This window comes from Rhinichthys klamathensis, unplaced genomic scaffold (genome assembly GCF_029890125.1).
Source record: "Rhinichthys klamathensis goyatoka isolate OS25496 unplaced genomic scaffold, OSU_Roscu_1.1 h1tg000064l_1, whole genome shotgun sequence".
NCBI classification, from domain to species: domain Eukaryota; kingdom Metazoa; phylum Chordata; class Actinopteri; order Cypriniformes; family Leuciscidae; genus Rhinichthys; species Rhinichthys klamathensis.
The window spans coordinates 1,153,939-1,169,380 of record NW_026606607.1 but is presented as its reverse complement, the minus strand read 5'-3'; the positions used below and the strand labels follow the sequence as shown (position 1 = coordinate 1,169,380).

The window sequence follows — 15,442 nt, the reverse complement described above, 5'->3', positions numbered from 1 at the left end:
CCTACTATAGCCTACTCTCATTTTTTGAGAAGTAAATAAAAGAATTATAACATAGCCTATTAAATAATATTAAATAATAGATAATATATAATGAAAGTCCAGAAGAAAACTGAAAGCTGCCAGTTCAAACTGTGCACATCCAAGGATTCTGCACAATCTCTTAATAAATGATATCATATTCTATAAAATACGGCAAAATATGAAATAAAAAAGAAAGTTAAATACAAATAGATGTTATTGTGTGGTTTCAATATTAGTTTGTCGGAAATTGTAGGACTCTTGTTTTGAAATGTAGTCGAACGCTTATGTATCAGGAAATAGAATCCTTGAAATAATTGCGCGAAAAGCAACGAAATGACAGAGCGAGTCAGAATGGCTGAGAATGGCGCACAGGTACATCTGACAAATCAGTTCACATTAATGCTTTAAGTAAACTTACAATTAAATAATACATTTTAACGCAGGTTTAAGTTTAAAACCGGTTAAAGGTATAGAAACATGAACTATTCCTGTAGTTAATAGGTTCATTCAAATGATCATCATGACAGTTTTCAACTAAATCTTTGTGTTGGAGTGGAAGTAACGTTACGTTACTTACAAATTGAGGTTCAGACCTGATTCAGACATGTTCATGCACTCTGTATGAATGGGGTCGTACAATAGACAATAACTGGAAAGCCACTAACTATACCTTTCTTCTTGCTGTAAACACCAATGTTTGTGTTTTTTTCTAGTTGGTAAGCAGACTTGAGGGGCGACCGTCATTGAGGGACATTGAACCCAATATATTCCCTGTCGACTGCGGTCCACGTCAAGGTGCAGTGAAATCAAACTGACCCTTCATGTATTGAATGCGAATTTGAATTGAGTTATCCATAACACACAAGTTATTGGAATTTCATTAGTACAACACTAGTTAAATGAAACAAACATACATTAATTACATCAGTACTTTTGACTAATATGATAATATTATACATTTTTGTTCTCAGTCATCAAATGTCCACAGCATTGTTTTACATAAAAAAAAAAAATATTGAAATCAAAACTTCAGATCGGTTAGATCTTTCCGTGAAGTGAAGTGTTTTTTCCACCATGATCCATAAAATGAAAGCTAAATTAATTATAAATAAGAGGTATAAATAAATTTTTTTTTAAGTGGTAGTTACGACTTTGATATGATGTAATGTTTCTGGAAATACCTCATATGTTGTGTGTATGATAACATTTAAGGGTAGTTGAACAGGTGTACATAATAAAATGGCTGGACTGGTGAGTGTATAATGAAAAATGTTAAAACAAAACAAAAACAGACCAGTCTTAGATTTCATTCCATATTTTCTCAAAAGTTTCTTATTATGCAGAGGCAACTGTAAGTAAGCCATTCATACGCATCATAGACCATTTAGAATACTGTTTTTATGTTGGTTCCACATTAATTTGTAGATTCAGTGCAAAATATATTTATGTTTACAATTTGAATGTTAGGTGCGATTAATTGAATTGTTTTAATATTTCAACACTCCTAGAGATTAGATGTATTTGTTCACAGCCATCAAAATGTCCACAATATTGTTTTTACTTAACTTAAAATAAATAAATATTGACATCAGTAGAAGTCAGTTAGAGCATTCTGGGAAGTGAACATCTCTATAAAATGACAGCAAATGAAATAATAATATGAGGTATAAATACAAAAAATTCTATAGGTGTCAGTTGAAACATTGATTACTGATATCATCTAATGTTTCTGGAATACCTCATATGTTGTCTGCGGGAACATATTTCTGGGTAATACATACTGAAAAATGTATTAATTCAATTTTAATTGTACTTGAATCAATAATTTTAATATTTTCTTAGCTTAGAGGCAACTAATAAACCATTTATAAGCTAAAGAGGGAGAATGTTTTTTTTTTTTTATCATTAAATTATCATTTATTACAAAAAAGAGATAAGAATAAAAAACTGTACACACCTGTTTGGCCAACCAATGATGTATGGGGGAGTGTTCCAGAAACCTTTTTGTAAACAATAATTTTTACAGTACCATTTGGTGCCACTAGTGATGACATAACACATTTCACCTTCAAATTCAAACTTATCATCCTGTTTGCTATCTCGATTCAAATTCAGCAATTTAATTCAATGCTGCAGTGATGACGTATTTTTGTGGGGCAACCTAGAAGTTAGCATCACCCTGGTTCCCTCAATTAAAACAAAAACAAAATTATTGCAGAAAATAAGCTTTGTGAACAACAAAAGTTTATGATTTTTACACATTTTGTTCATCGTGATAATCTTCACAGACGAACATAGCTTTTTCAGCTTTTCAGTGAATTTAACCCTCTGATTATCTTCATTTGTGTCTACACTAGTTATCTTTGGGGTCTCCAGGGACCCCAGACAATAACATTTAATTTTGTAACATAGTAAAAGTTTTTTTTTTTTTTTTTTTTTACAAATGTAATTTTACTCTGTTTATTAATGTTTTTACTCAACATTTGTGCAGTTTTTGGAGGATTTATGATATCTTTTAAATTTCTATAAATAAATAAATAAATATTTATTTAAATAGGCTTTTTACTAAAAAAAAACTGCATTTTATGTAAACTTAACTTTATAAAAGACCCAGATTTTTAACTTTCATTCATTTAAATAACATGGTTAATTTTACATGGTTTAATGTAAGATTTTTGGCCATTTTTTGGAAAATGCAAAAAAATAAAAAATCACTTTAACCACTAGATGGCTATTGAGAATGAGAAGGTGACGTCACGCGTATCACTCCGTGTTGCATTGTGGGAAGGATTCGCCATCTTGGAAGGATACGCTATCCGTTGTCATGGTTACTTCGACCGTGAGACCGAGAGAAATAGCGACAGAGAGAGAGAGCAGCTTGATATTTGTTTGCATTTTTGCGATAAGGCACAGTTTCTTGGGAATAAATGAAGAAGGGGGAAGCAAAAGGAAAGGGGCTCTATCGGGAGAGACTAAATAACAACACAAAGCAGCGTTATTTAGAGAAACTACTTGACATCAACATGGACCCGTACGACCTGCTACAGAATGGACGAAAGACCAAAGCACTACCACCTTTTACATACGCTGACAAAGTTAATTACCTGGTTTGTTTATGGTATCAGTGACTAACGTTACTGCCTACACAATGCAAGAGGATTAGAAGCTGAACAAGTCTGTTGCGGCTGCGGGTGCAAGACTTAGAAACCCCCAAACCTGTAACGTTAAACTGCGAGAGTTCAGTCATACTTGATGTTTCATTCAGGCCTCATTCATATGTGGAAATAAATCTGATATGAATCAGATATGTGCATTTGCACCTGCCGTGCAACGTTAAGCGAACAGATCGGACATTCCACTGTCAATGCGAATCGTACGTCATTAAAAAAAGTGTATTTTTAAAACATTTCACGGTACAGATATATCTATAACAAATGAAACAACTCTAGTTGAATAACAGAGTATTAATTTCTTTCGTTTGTGTTAAATAAAAGGCGAACTGTGCTGAAATGTGTTGCTTTTGAAAGTAGGCTTTGCTCGCTTTTGCTGCTGTCAGTTTATTGACAAGCAGTTTCTCTAAGATGGCTAGCATTGTTATTTACTCTCTCCCGATAGAACCCCTTTCATTTCTCTTCCTTCTCCATATCTTCCAAAGAAACTGCGGCGTATCGGTAAAATGTAAACAAATACTAAGCTGCGCTGTCTCTCTTTCGCTATTTCTGGATGAATGTTTAGTCGCGCCTCAGTGAAGTTCTGAAGGCGTTGCCCCTGGCAACCGATAGCGTCTCCTACCATCATGGCCGACCGGCTCAGACCCCGCCCAAATCGGCACGTGACTCCTCACTCTCAATAGAGCTCCACTATATGCTATTTGCTATTTGACAAATCAAAATCTATCTTTTCACAAGTTTTTCCAGTTGGATTCATATCTAAATATTATAAAATCACAATTATAACAAAACAAAAAAACTTTGTCAAAGTTTAGAATTTTTTGTCAAAAGTTTTTCAATAATGTTACATTATGATCAGAATCAAACCTGAACAAGATGTTACAAAGAGAATTGTTGGAGTCTTTAGATTTGATCATTTATTTCAATCATCTGTTTTTAATATAATTCTACAATTTTAATCAACATGTCAGTTACTAACTGTAACAGAACATAAATTAACAGTTATATTACATAGAGTAAAAATACATGACATGAACATAAAAATGCAATGAACTGAAAAGCAATAACAAATGATCAAATAGAGCAGTAAAAAAATTAGTTAAAAAAACAGTGAAATGGGGAAAAAAAATCGAACAACTAGGAACAATAATGGGTGGTTTCATCTCATACAGTCTCATTTACAGTGCACTGCAGGTGTTTATGCGTCAGTGCACTGCAGGCAGTTTGCATAGTATAGCCTTACAAATGTATTCCTGTGTGAGATTGTGTCTGTGTGTGTGTGCGCGCATTGTGGATGTTTTTTGCATTGTTGGAAGTGTGCCACTTTATTTCTGTCTATGTGTTCTGCGTTGTTTCTGATTTTGATGATGAATTTTGTATATTTACTATGCGGGGTCTCCAGGGACCCCGAAGACAACAAGTGTCACTATTTTTTTCACGCTAACATAAAAACAGATATCATTCCTTTGTTTTTTTTTTGTAGATCTAGAAAGTGTTTAGAGCCGTAGAAAGTTTCATACCATTTGGACAAAGATATATATATATATTTTTTAAATTTGAGTAAATGTCATTTGTGAGTTAAAAAGACCCTGAAGATAATGAGAGGGTTAAAAAAGCTAAACATAGGCTATTAACGAACTAAGCCCTTGGTTGCATGTTTTAAACTCACCACTAGGGTAGGTAAGTTTGAGAAACTAGCAGAAAACTGCTGGATTTTGAAAGTATCCAACGGGGAAACTCCCACCCCCTCCCTTCTGGGCTCCTTCCAAAGCCACGCCCCCAAAACACATGAACGCGTGATGCCGACCGCTCAGCTGGAGGACGCGTTTACCAGCGCCGAGCGAGAGGAGCGCAGTGCATGGAGTGACATCACCTTTTTTTGCCTTGTTTGCCTGCGCTGACTGTATATGCAGGTACAGGTGGTACTGGGAATTTTGACTGCTCTTTCTCTGCCATAATTGTGAGACTTCGTAGCTTCTGGCCGGTACGTGCCTCTCCTCTTTCGAAATGAGCGAGTCAACCGGCTGTGCGCATATGGGCAGCTCCTGTAGCAGCAGGGGTGGTAGCCATGGTAGCGAGGGAGAGTGACAGTCGCCCAGCCAATCATTGCATTCTCATGGAAAGAGTAGCTGTGTTTATTGCAGCCCTGAGAGGACTACAGACACTTGATTTTTATTCTCTCCTTTGCAGAGTACTTACATTTTAGATATTGGTATATAAAGACAGTTTAAACAAATTTGGGAAAAAGTGTTTTAGAAACAAACTGCCTACCCTGCCTTTAAGCTTCTTAAAAATCTTTCAGTCTTTATTTTAAAACGTTTTCCTTGAAAGTTTGAGATAGAATTGATTGTGACCGCTCGATTATTAACACAAGTCTGTAAAAGTGGACTTGAGTAGTTGAGTTTACCTGTTTGCCGTGATGACGTTTAATGTTCCCGACAAACTCTGTAGTCCCATTTAGCCACTTGTTAGCAACGGTCTTTTTCAAGACAATTAAAAACCTGTAAAAAAAATCACAAGGGGTTATTACTCGTGTATTTTATGTTGTAGAAAAAATGTGAAAATATCTGAAGCTTGTGTTACCCAGAGACCTTATTTCAGACGTTTAACCAAAAACAGCTTAGTAGGTTACGAATATCCCTGGTCCCCTGAGAAGGGGAACAAGATGCTGCGTCTTGGTATTATGGCTGTCAAAATGTCTGAAACTAAATTTGAATGAAATATTACTAATATTCAAATTATATTTTAATTTAAAAGGCATAATTTCAATTAGGGGGAAAATAGCTTTTGGCTTGTCTCCTGATGCCACCAGAGGGCGCAATGAGCAAAATATTAGTGCACCGCATTAAATTGTTTATTCAAAGCAATGGCATAACTGTCTGTAAAAAAAGTGCATCAATATAATTTGGTAAATTCGATAAACAATTATGAAAAAAACAACATCATGTATTTATGCATAGTTTAATACAAATAGTCGAAGCGCTGATCACATAGTATTTGTGCGTTTAAAAACATGAGATGCAGTGGAATGGGAAAAACAGTCATGTTTTTTAAAACATTCCACAAAGTCACGTTTTTTAAAAGTTGAACTTTTAACTTTAGATGGCTTTCTAAACGGGCTCTCTTATACGAGTCACGAGTGGTACAGTCCAAGATGTCCGTCTAGCGCAAGTTTACATCAGCAAAGAAAATACATTCTGTTTGGTTACGGTTTTGACGTTTTTTTTACTCTAAGCTTCTCTATTTCTGCAATGTTCTGAATGAACAACGCTGTAGCGCCACATCTCGTGGGTTCAACTGGAAAGGCTAACAAAATATTAAAACGCAACTATCATCAATCATCATCACATCTCATGTGCCACCAATAAGGCTGCCTGATCACGCCTAAAATCCGAATGCGCCATTTTTGCATTCAAATGTGGATTTTTATTTTAAATTTGATTCTTTTTTTTATTTTTTTATTTTTATTTGTTTACAGGGAGAGTACACATTAATGAACATGACTGTAAATGTGCCCGAATTAGCCAAATGGCTATGTGCCATCTGTAGATCCTTGACTGAATTTTAAAAAGGCACCCTAAAAGAACAATGCATCTTATATTAATACAATAACAAAACACACACACACATACACACACATGCACATTAACTACATTATCAAATACTAATTAAAAGATACAAGCACATGATTGTTTCCACGCACAATAAATCATATTAAATACATTATATTAAAGGTGGGGTATGTGATTTTCTTTTTTGACCATTTTTTCAAAATCACTTGAAATCCTATTCCTAACTAGGGTTGCAAAGGGGCGGAAAATTTCCATGGGAATTTAAGCTGGGGAATTTGGGAAATATTCCATATTAGAAACTTTCCATGGGAATAATGGGAATTTAGGAGAGCTAACTGGGAATTCATTGTAACATAATCGATCATTTTCAGTTCACCGGCCACTTACTTTCATGTATTTCGGGAGAAACTGATAAATTCACGCGCTGTAATAACTTAAATAACTTAAACATCGTGATGTCTGTCAGCCATCACGATGGACGATGATATCTGTATATCATCGTATACAGATATTATCGTATGCTTTGGGCTTCTGTACATGTGATGGAGGCATGCACAGTGCCAGTAGGGGGTGTGGTCTCAATAGCCATGCAGTAAGCAGTGTTCTATGTGCATGTGATTGAGGAATGGCATCTGTTTGTTTTAGTCAAGATTATGCTAAAATATACTTTCCTCAATTATATTTAAGTTCCCTATGAAGAGCCAACCCTCAACTTTGAAAATTCCCACTTTATTCCCATAAATTCCTGTTAATTCCCTTAAATTCCCATTAATTCCCATGGAAAGTTTCCATCTTTGAAAATTCCCAGAACGGGCAGGACTCGAATAACTCCAGCCAATCATTTCCAAGACCACCTAGAATCATTGGACAGAAAATGTGTCAATCAAACTGTCGTACCATACCCCCCTCCCTCCATCCCCCTCGCACGCGTGTTCCCTTTGTGCACATACTCAAAGCTCGTCACAGTGCAAGTCACCCCGGTACAGAGAGAGAGAGAGTAAGTGCAATCTCACGCATCTGAGTTTTGCAGATGCATGATTGCGCGTGCATGTTCTTCGGATGGGTGGAGTCAGGGCCAGCGCTGGAGGAAAGAAGCTAGGACCTTTTGAGTTGTGTATTTTCAAAATCTGCCGGCCGTTTTGCAAATCCCATACCCTACCTTTAATAGAAAATTTTATTGAAACTAATTTTGTGCTATTTAAGAGGTCAGAGAGATAGCGACGGGAGAAATAAAAAAATAACCATGAGCCATTATTACAGGAAGGCTAAAATCAAACAAAATTCTAATGTTGACAGTGCTGAGTGTTAATTAACCATTTTAAAGATGAAGCTTAAAAGAACCGTATGTGTTCAGTCCTCTAATTGTTGATGGGATGGAGTTCCATTCCCGTCCAGCTTTAACAAAAAATACAGACTGAATAAATGTACACTTTCTGAGTGGAATAATACAGTCCCCTCTTGCTCCACCCCTTGTGAACCGATGAGCAGTTGTTCTTATGTTAACATACTATTTAACCCAAAAGCTTTTTGAAATTCAAATTTTAATTTGATAGCCCTACTTGGTATTGACGCTTTGGGGAACGCCATCAGCATGACAGGTGTCTGATGCATGTGTAAACAAATGCTAATAATCATTCGCAGACGGCAGTCCATGACGTAACAAGCGGAGCACCCATGAGTATAAAAGCGCCTAAATTACACGTCATTAACTCTTTTGTCTGTAGTAGAGACGCAGGCAAACCAGAAGTATGACATTGAGACGCAGCGTCTTGTTCCCCTTCTCAGGGAATCAGGGTTACAGACGTAACCTGAGACATTACCTTTTGAAGTGGAACTTTGATGCTGCATTTTTTAAGCTATGGGGAACCACTACGCCAAGCTGAGGGAATGCCTTCTACACCAGCCTCTTTGAAAAAAAAAAAAAAAAAATATTTGGACCCTGTTGTCGTATCAAACTACCGGCCAATTTCGAAGTTACCTTTTTTATCTAAGGTTTTGGAGAAGGTGGTTTTGAATCAAATTAACACCTTTTTGTTTCAAAACGATATCTTTGAAGATTTTCAGTCAGGTTTTAGGGCTTACCATAGTACTGAGTCTGCTTTGATTAGGGTTTTAAATGATTTACTGATTGCAGTGGATTCAGGGTCTTCAGCAGTTCTTGTTTTACTGGACCTTAGCGCTGCATTTGACACCATTGACCATGAGATTTTACTCTCACGCCTTGAAAATGTTGTGGGAATTCACGGTATAGCGCTAGCATGGTTCAAGTCTTTTCTTTTAAACAGAACTTTTTCTGTAAATATTGGGCAAGATTATTCACAACCTGCCTCTTTGGGCAGTGGGACTCCACAGGGGTCCATTCTTGGCCCAATTTTGTTTTCTTTGTACCTCTTACCCCTTGGGTCAATTTTTAGAAAGCATGGAATCCCCTTTCACCTTTATCCAGAAGATATGCAAGTCTATCTTCCTCTGAAAAAGAACAGTAAGAAGCTAATAGAGTTGTTGTGTGACTGTATACAGGACATTAAATCTTGGTTATCTTTAATTTTTTTTAAATTAAATGAAGAGAAAACTGAAGTTGTTTGGGTTGGAGTTCCAAATAATTGTGTTGATCTGGGTGGTTTAGCCCCCTTCTGTAAGCCATTAGTGCGAAATTTAGGAGTTCTCCTTGACAGTGATCTCAAGTTTGAGAAGCAGATTTATTCTGTGGTTAAGTCTTGTTTTTATCACTTGAGATTAATAACGAAGGTGAAACCATTTTTGTCCTCGCGTGATCTCGAAAAACTCATTCATGCTTTTATATTTACAAGGCTAGATTACTGCAACTCACTATATGTCGGCATAAATAAATCATTGATCAACCGCTTACAACTGGTCCAAAATGCTGCTGCTAGGCTTTTGTCAGGTACTCGTAAGAGAGACCATATTACTCCAGTTTTGAGTTTTCTACAATGGCTACCGATCGATTATAGAATAAAGTTTAAAATTTTGGTTTTTGTTTACAAATCATGGCATGGCATGGCTCCATTGTATTTGGTAAAGTTGATTGAGAAACATGAGCCAAAACGGTCTTTAAGGTCAGCTGCCCAGCTGGTTTTAACGACTCCTAGAACGAAACGCAGAAGTGGAGATTTAGCTTTTGTAGAGATAGCTCCAAAATTCTGGAAGGATCTACCCTTTTCTCTTAGATCGGCATCCAGATTAAGTGTTTTTAAACACAAGCTTAAGGAATACCTCCTTGCATTAGCATTTAATGGGGTATAGTAGTTGTTTGTGTAGGTTATTAAAACTTAGGGGTTTATTTTCGCTGTTAACTGTGGTTTTAGTGTTGTGTTCTTATGGTTGTCTTTATGTGTTTTAGATATTGTACAGCACTTTGTTAAATGGTCAGTTGTGTAAAAGTGCTTAATAAATAATATAAACAAACAAACAAACAAACTTGGCTGTGAATATGCACAAATCTACGGATTACCCAGCCGGAGTCAGAAGCTGGAGTCAGAAGCGTGTCAATCCCATGGGTGCATACCATGTGATTCATGTAGTGGTGCTACTCCCTAGGCCAATTGTCCCTAATTCTAGGCAAGATCCCCAAGCTTCTGTGCTTACAGCAAGGGAAGTCACGCCTGTTCCACCTTCCCCCCTCCTTTACAGGACAGGCCTCTGCCTTAAACAGCCCCAAGAGCAGAGCTTCAGCTATGTCAGGCATATCACACCAGTATTTGACAAGACTCTTAGGGAGTACCTACTGCAGGGGAGCTTTTACTCAATTTTAACAACCCTAGAGTGATTAGGGGAGATTAGCTCATACCATAACTTGAGTAGAAGCACTTATCCAGGATTAACTTTAGTTAATGGCTAAACTATATAATGCTACAATGATGAGGGATGCCATCTGCGATCCACCTCCACTCATCAGTTTGTAACACTGATTATCCCTATAGAAGCACCCAATCAAAGGGGAGCATATATCTCTTCTTCAAGACCCAACAACGAATGGGGAGGGAGTAAACAAAACAGACAGACTCTTGTGAATTGCCCATCATTGTTCTATTCACCCTGCTCTACCTTAAGATGTACTTGAGCAGCCTAACACAAGGAGCATGCAAGCTGCTAAAAACCTCAGTGACTAACTCCTCCCTTCGTATTTGCCACTCATTCAAGGGGGAGCATACATTCTGACCCTTTAAGGGGCAAAGGGAGGCAAAAGAGAGCGGGACATAATGCAGTTTGCCCAGTAACTCTCATCACCCAGGCTTTAAACCACAAGGAAGCCGCATGGGAGCTTAGGCCCTACTTAAATACCTCAATTTAACTGGGGGCGAGCAGCTCATTGTGTCAAGGCACTCTACCTAAGACCCGCTATAGCTTCATCTTTTTGGCCCTGTTTACACCTGGTAGTAAGATGCGTTTTGGTCTATCGGATCACAAGTGGACCACGCTAAGTACAGGTGTAAACAGGGTCTAAAACGTTTTGAGCTTGTCCACTTTCAACCATTTCTAGATGTTGTCGAAAACACATTCGACTGGATTGCTGTTGTAGTGTAAATTAAAACACCAGGTGTAAACGGGTATGTGTCTCCCTCGTCTACTTGTAATCCGATCAACCAAAATGAATCTTAATACCAGGTGTAAACAGGGGCTTTCTTTTAGCACTAGAACATATAATGCAATAGATAACAAGGAGGGACGCACGGAGGTGAGCTTACTCTACATATTAACATTGTCGAACCAAGGCTATAGTAGAGCACCCATCCAAAGGGGCGCATACATCTCTATTCAAAACCCAACAGAAGTTGGGGAGAGAGATAAATGAAGTAGAGGGAATCTATACTGCCCTACATAACTCTGTTCATCCTGCATCAACCCTAAGGAGATAACCTTCAGCCCTCACAGGCCCCCAGAGAGGAATATATCTCCTGAAAGCTGCTGACTGAGACCTCAGCTCTGTAAACTTCTCTTCGACTGCCTTGTCAGGAAGACAGAAGAGGTCAGACTGTGAGATCAAAGCTTTGAGAAAAAAATTCTCCCTTTCTCCTTATCACCGATGCCCCTCCGATGGCAACTATAGCAACCATAGAACGGCCGATGCACTGGTCATGTGCATTGTGGCACAGATAGCTAGACTTGTGGCTTGTGGAGCTTTTTTTTTCACCACAAAGTGCTGATGCTCGACTCATCCCTCAAGAGAGAGCCAAGTAGTGCTGGGCGATATGGCAAAAAAAATTAATCGCGATTTTGACCAATTCCCAATTTAGATTTTTTTTTTAATGTTTAGCTAGTCAACTTAAAAACAACTACAATATGATTCAAGTAACAATCTCTTTATTAACCATCTAGTTAAAATTTATAAAAGTTACATTCCAAGTGCACCACACCTGAAGTGATCAATGGTGTAAATGTAAAACAAATGACTTGTTATATCTTTGCAGAAAATATGCCTGAAATATGAAGACAAATATTGTACAAACTTATCTTAAACTTATTTTATATACTCAGAAATAATATAAAATAAAAATTGCTTAATATTTCTTAGCCAAAAAGTAAAAGCAACCAATTACACCATGCAGGAATAGGCTATAATTAACAGCAAATGCTTTGTAAAAACAGAAAATAACAGCATTTTTCAGCCTGTCACCATCATGCAAGATGAAACATCAAACATACAGTAGGTCTTTACAGGTTTTTGCATTCCATTGCGCTATTTTTCCTATTGTTTTTATGTTTGGCGGACGTGTTTGACTGTTGCACCCGTGTCTTATGTCTTTTGAAGCTTCTCACCCATGAAACGGGATTCTAAAAAAATGTGACGCTCAAATTAAAAATAGTTCAACTCACTTCTAATAACTTTGCTTTTTCCCATTCCACTAATCAATTGATCAGCTGGCCCAGTCTGTTGTGATTGGTCAACCGCAAAGTGTATATCGGAAATTTAACGGCCTTCCCATAATGGGGTTTTAGCTTCCGAGGCTTCATGAACAGCTGTAAACATCTATGGTAACTATGGTGTCGGTATTGGAAGTTCATAAATGTTTTGCCTTCGTAGTGAAAAAACAGTGTCTCCTCAACATCAACAATCACTTTCCCAACTGTTCTCATTATGCAAATATGTAACATGTTGATGTAGTCACGGAAATAAGAGCAGGACTGCAAACGAGGTGTTTTCAGCCAAGTGTTATCTGTTGAAGAGATTAACTATCTTATTATCTTAAGACTGCTTTGTAACTTTGCAAAACATTTACATGCACAAACAGCTATACTAAAAGAAATTTAAAATTTAAAAAAGCATAATATGTGGTCTTTAAATATCAGTTCATTTCTGCATCCGTACAGGTGACGTTGTGGAGTTTCATGGCATGGAGGGCGCAGGTAAGACAGAAACCTTGTACCACCTGATCATCCGCTGCATCATGCCAGTGCAGAATGGAGGTCTGGAGGTCGGGGTGGTCTTCATTGACACGGACTACCACTTTGACATGCTGCGCTTAGTGAGCGCTCTGGAGGGACGTTTGGCCGAAGACTTAAAGGAGAGTGACAGCTCTGAAAATGAACCAGAGGAGAGGGTACGTTCATGTCTGCGCAGGCTGTCTGTAGTGCACTGCAACAGCTCAGTTCAGCTCCTCTTAACCCTGCACTACCTCGAAAACACTTTCTCCAGCCAGCCCTCCGTCGGCCTGCTGGTCATCGACAGCATCTCTGCGTTCTACTGGGTGGACAGATTCAGTGGCGGCGAGAGCACTGTTTGTCAGGAGGCTAACCTAAGAAAGTGTACCGAGTTGCTGGACAGACTCCGCAGAAACTACGGCATCGTGGTTTTCGCCACCACTCATGCCATCATGAGGAACTATGGATCTGACCCAGGGGTGTCAGATGTGCCCTGCTCTTCATCATTATCATCATCTCACAGGTGGAGGTCAGCTGAAAGCGCTACAGACTTTGACAAGCCCTACTTGTGCAGAGCATGGCAGAGAATAGTAACTCACAGGATGCTGTTCACTAAAAGTCCTGTGTCAAATGACCACAAACTGGTTTTCTCCACAGCATGCACCAGCATAATGACCAAAGGTGTCAAAAGATGCTCATTTCATGTCATGGAAGATGGTATTAAATTTATATGTGACAAGTGAGCATGTACTGAAACTCTCAGCACAGGACACTTGCACTTTTGGGTTGTCACAATTATGAGGGCTACTTAGCGAAAGAAAATTGTCCTAAAAATGTCCACTTATTTTCTGTCAGTGTGTTTAATGATCAGTGCAATCTTTTCTAAACTACTATCAAAGACATGATTTGTATGGACCGTTAATACAGAAAACTACTTTGATTTATGGTTTAGTTGTTAGATTAATGGCTAATGAAGACCTTACTGTACCTTATTTGGAAAAAAATAAAACATACATTTTTGCCATTCATTAAGGAAGTTTATTTTATGGATGACCTCAATTTAAATTTGCTAGTGTTTGCGAAGTAAATCATCACTATGTACTAATTGTAAGTGTATGCGTTAGATGCATTAGTGTTCTAAAACTGTTATGGAACCCCTTATTCTTAAAGTCAGCATTAAATTAAAGTTGCAATAGTCTTTTCTTCTCTATTGACAGCTTCTTGGACAAGTGAAACAGCTTCTTCTAAAAAATGTAGGGCGGGACTTGATTTTGTTAATTAGAATTGATTGGATTGTTGCATCTTGGTTTGCTATTGCTGTCTCATGTGAGTGACAGTTTGCTGGACGTCATTTTCCCGCCCCTGTGCCAGTAAACGCGTCATCGGAGAAAATAACAGATGAAGCTGCAAGGGGAGGGGAAGTTATTTGATTAAAGACTTCGAGAACACATGAATGTGAAAAAATATTAATAAAAATATTAAATAATGATGTGCAGAGATAAACAATTTATAATAAATACTGCAATATTCCATTAAGAATAAGTCATCATCCATTATGATTTCATGGTGACTTTAAGTGTTAAACTTTCTGAGCCTTTTCTATGAATATCTCAAATCATGCAGCTTCCAAGCAGCCATTCAGAAACCACCCTAGCAACCCAATTTAGTTACAAAGTGCTGCATAGCAACACCCTGGTTTACACCTGGTATTAAGATACCTTTTTCGACCACTTCCAGAGGTAGTCAAAAACACATTTGACGCATCCGTACTGGCATAATGTAGACGCTCATGAGGTCGAATGCATTCGAACAGCCACAATAGACCTCATACTTTCCACCTACGGACTTAATGCGTCCATATTATGGGACGTGCGCTAGCCAGGCGGGATTTGAACTTTGTCGGTTGAAGACCTGAATTTGGTTTTAAGATGAAAAACGTACCAAAAACAATGTTTTCATATCATTCTTGATTTCTAACACGTACTCACAGCATTCGAAGTAGACCATCCTCTTGAATAAATCAGGACAGAAGTGGTTGAAAGTGGACAAAAGAGGTGTAAACGGGAATGTATCTCCCTTGAACTTGTGATCCGATCGACCAAAAACAGGGCCTTAATGTCATTCTATGATCTTTGTTTTAGATTAAAAAAAAGCTCTCCTAAACGGTTTATTTTTCCCTTCACATACCAATTATGAGACAAGTATCTCATTTAACTGAGGGCATGTACATCCTCTCATTAACCAGTGCATTAAAAAGAAGTCTCTGAACCGAGCAAATACCACACAATGTACATATAG

At 37.8% G+C, this 15,442-nt stretch overlaps 1 protein-coding gene across 1 annotated transcript; it reads left to right on the top strand.

Moving 5' to 3' along the window:
- The first annotated feature begins 332 nt into the window (after positions 1-332).
- Positions 333-14,172, top strand: xrcc2 (X-ray repair complementing defective repair in Chinese hamster cells 2). The gene is made up of 3 exons (XM_056249839.1): positions 333-393; positions 735-816; positions 13,094-14,172. Exons 1-3 carry the CDS (start codon positions 355-357, stop codon positions 13,885-13,887), a joined length of 915 nt encoding a protein of 304 aa, XP_056105814.1. The 5' UTR covers positions 333-354; the 3' UTR covers positions 13,888-14,172.
- The last annotated feature ends 1,270 nt before the right edge of the window (positions 14,173-15,442 follow it).

Bases quoted from the DNA above. Each gene is read 5' to 3' on its own strand.
- xrcc2 (XM_056249839.1), top strand. From the start codon at position 355: ATGACAGAGCGAGTCAGAATGGCTGAGAATGGCGCACAG. The intron at 394-734 runs GTACATCTGACA...GTTTTTTTCTAG, and splicing joins TGGCTGAGAATGGCGCACAG to TTGGTAAGCAGACTTGAGGG. The intron at 817-13,093 runs GTGCAGTGAAAT...GCATCCGTACAG, and splicing joins CGACTGCGGTCCACGTCAAG to GTGACGTTGTGGAGTTTCAT.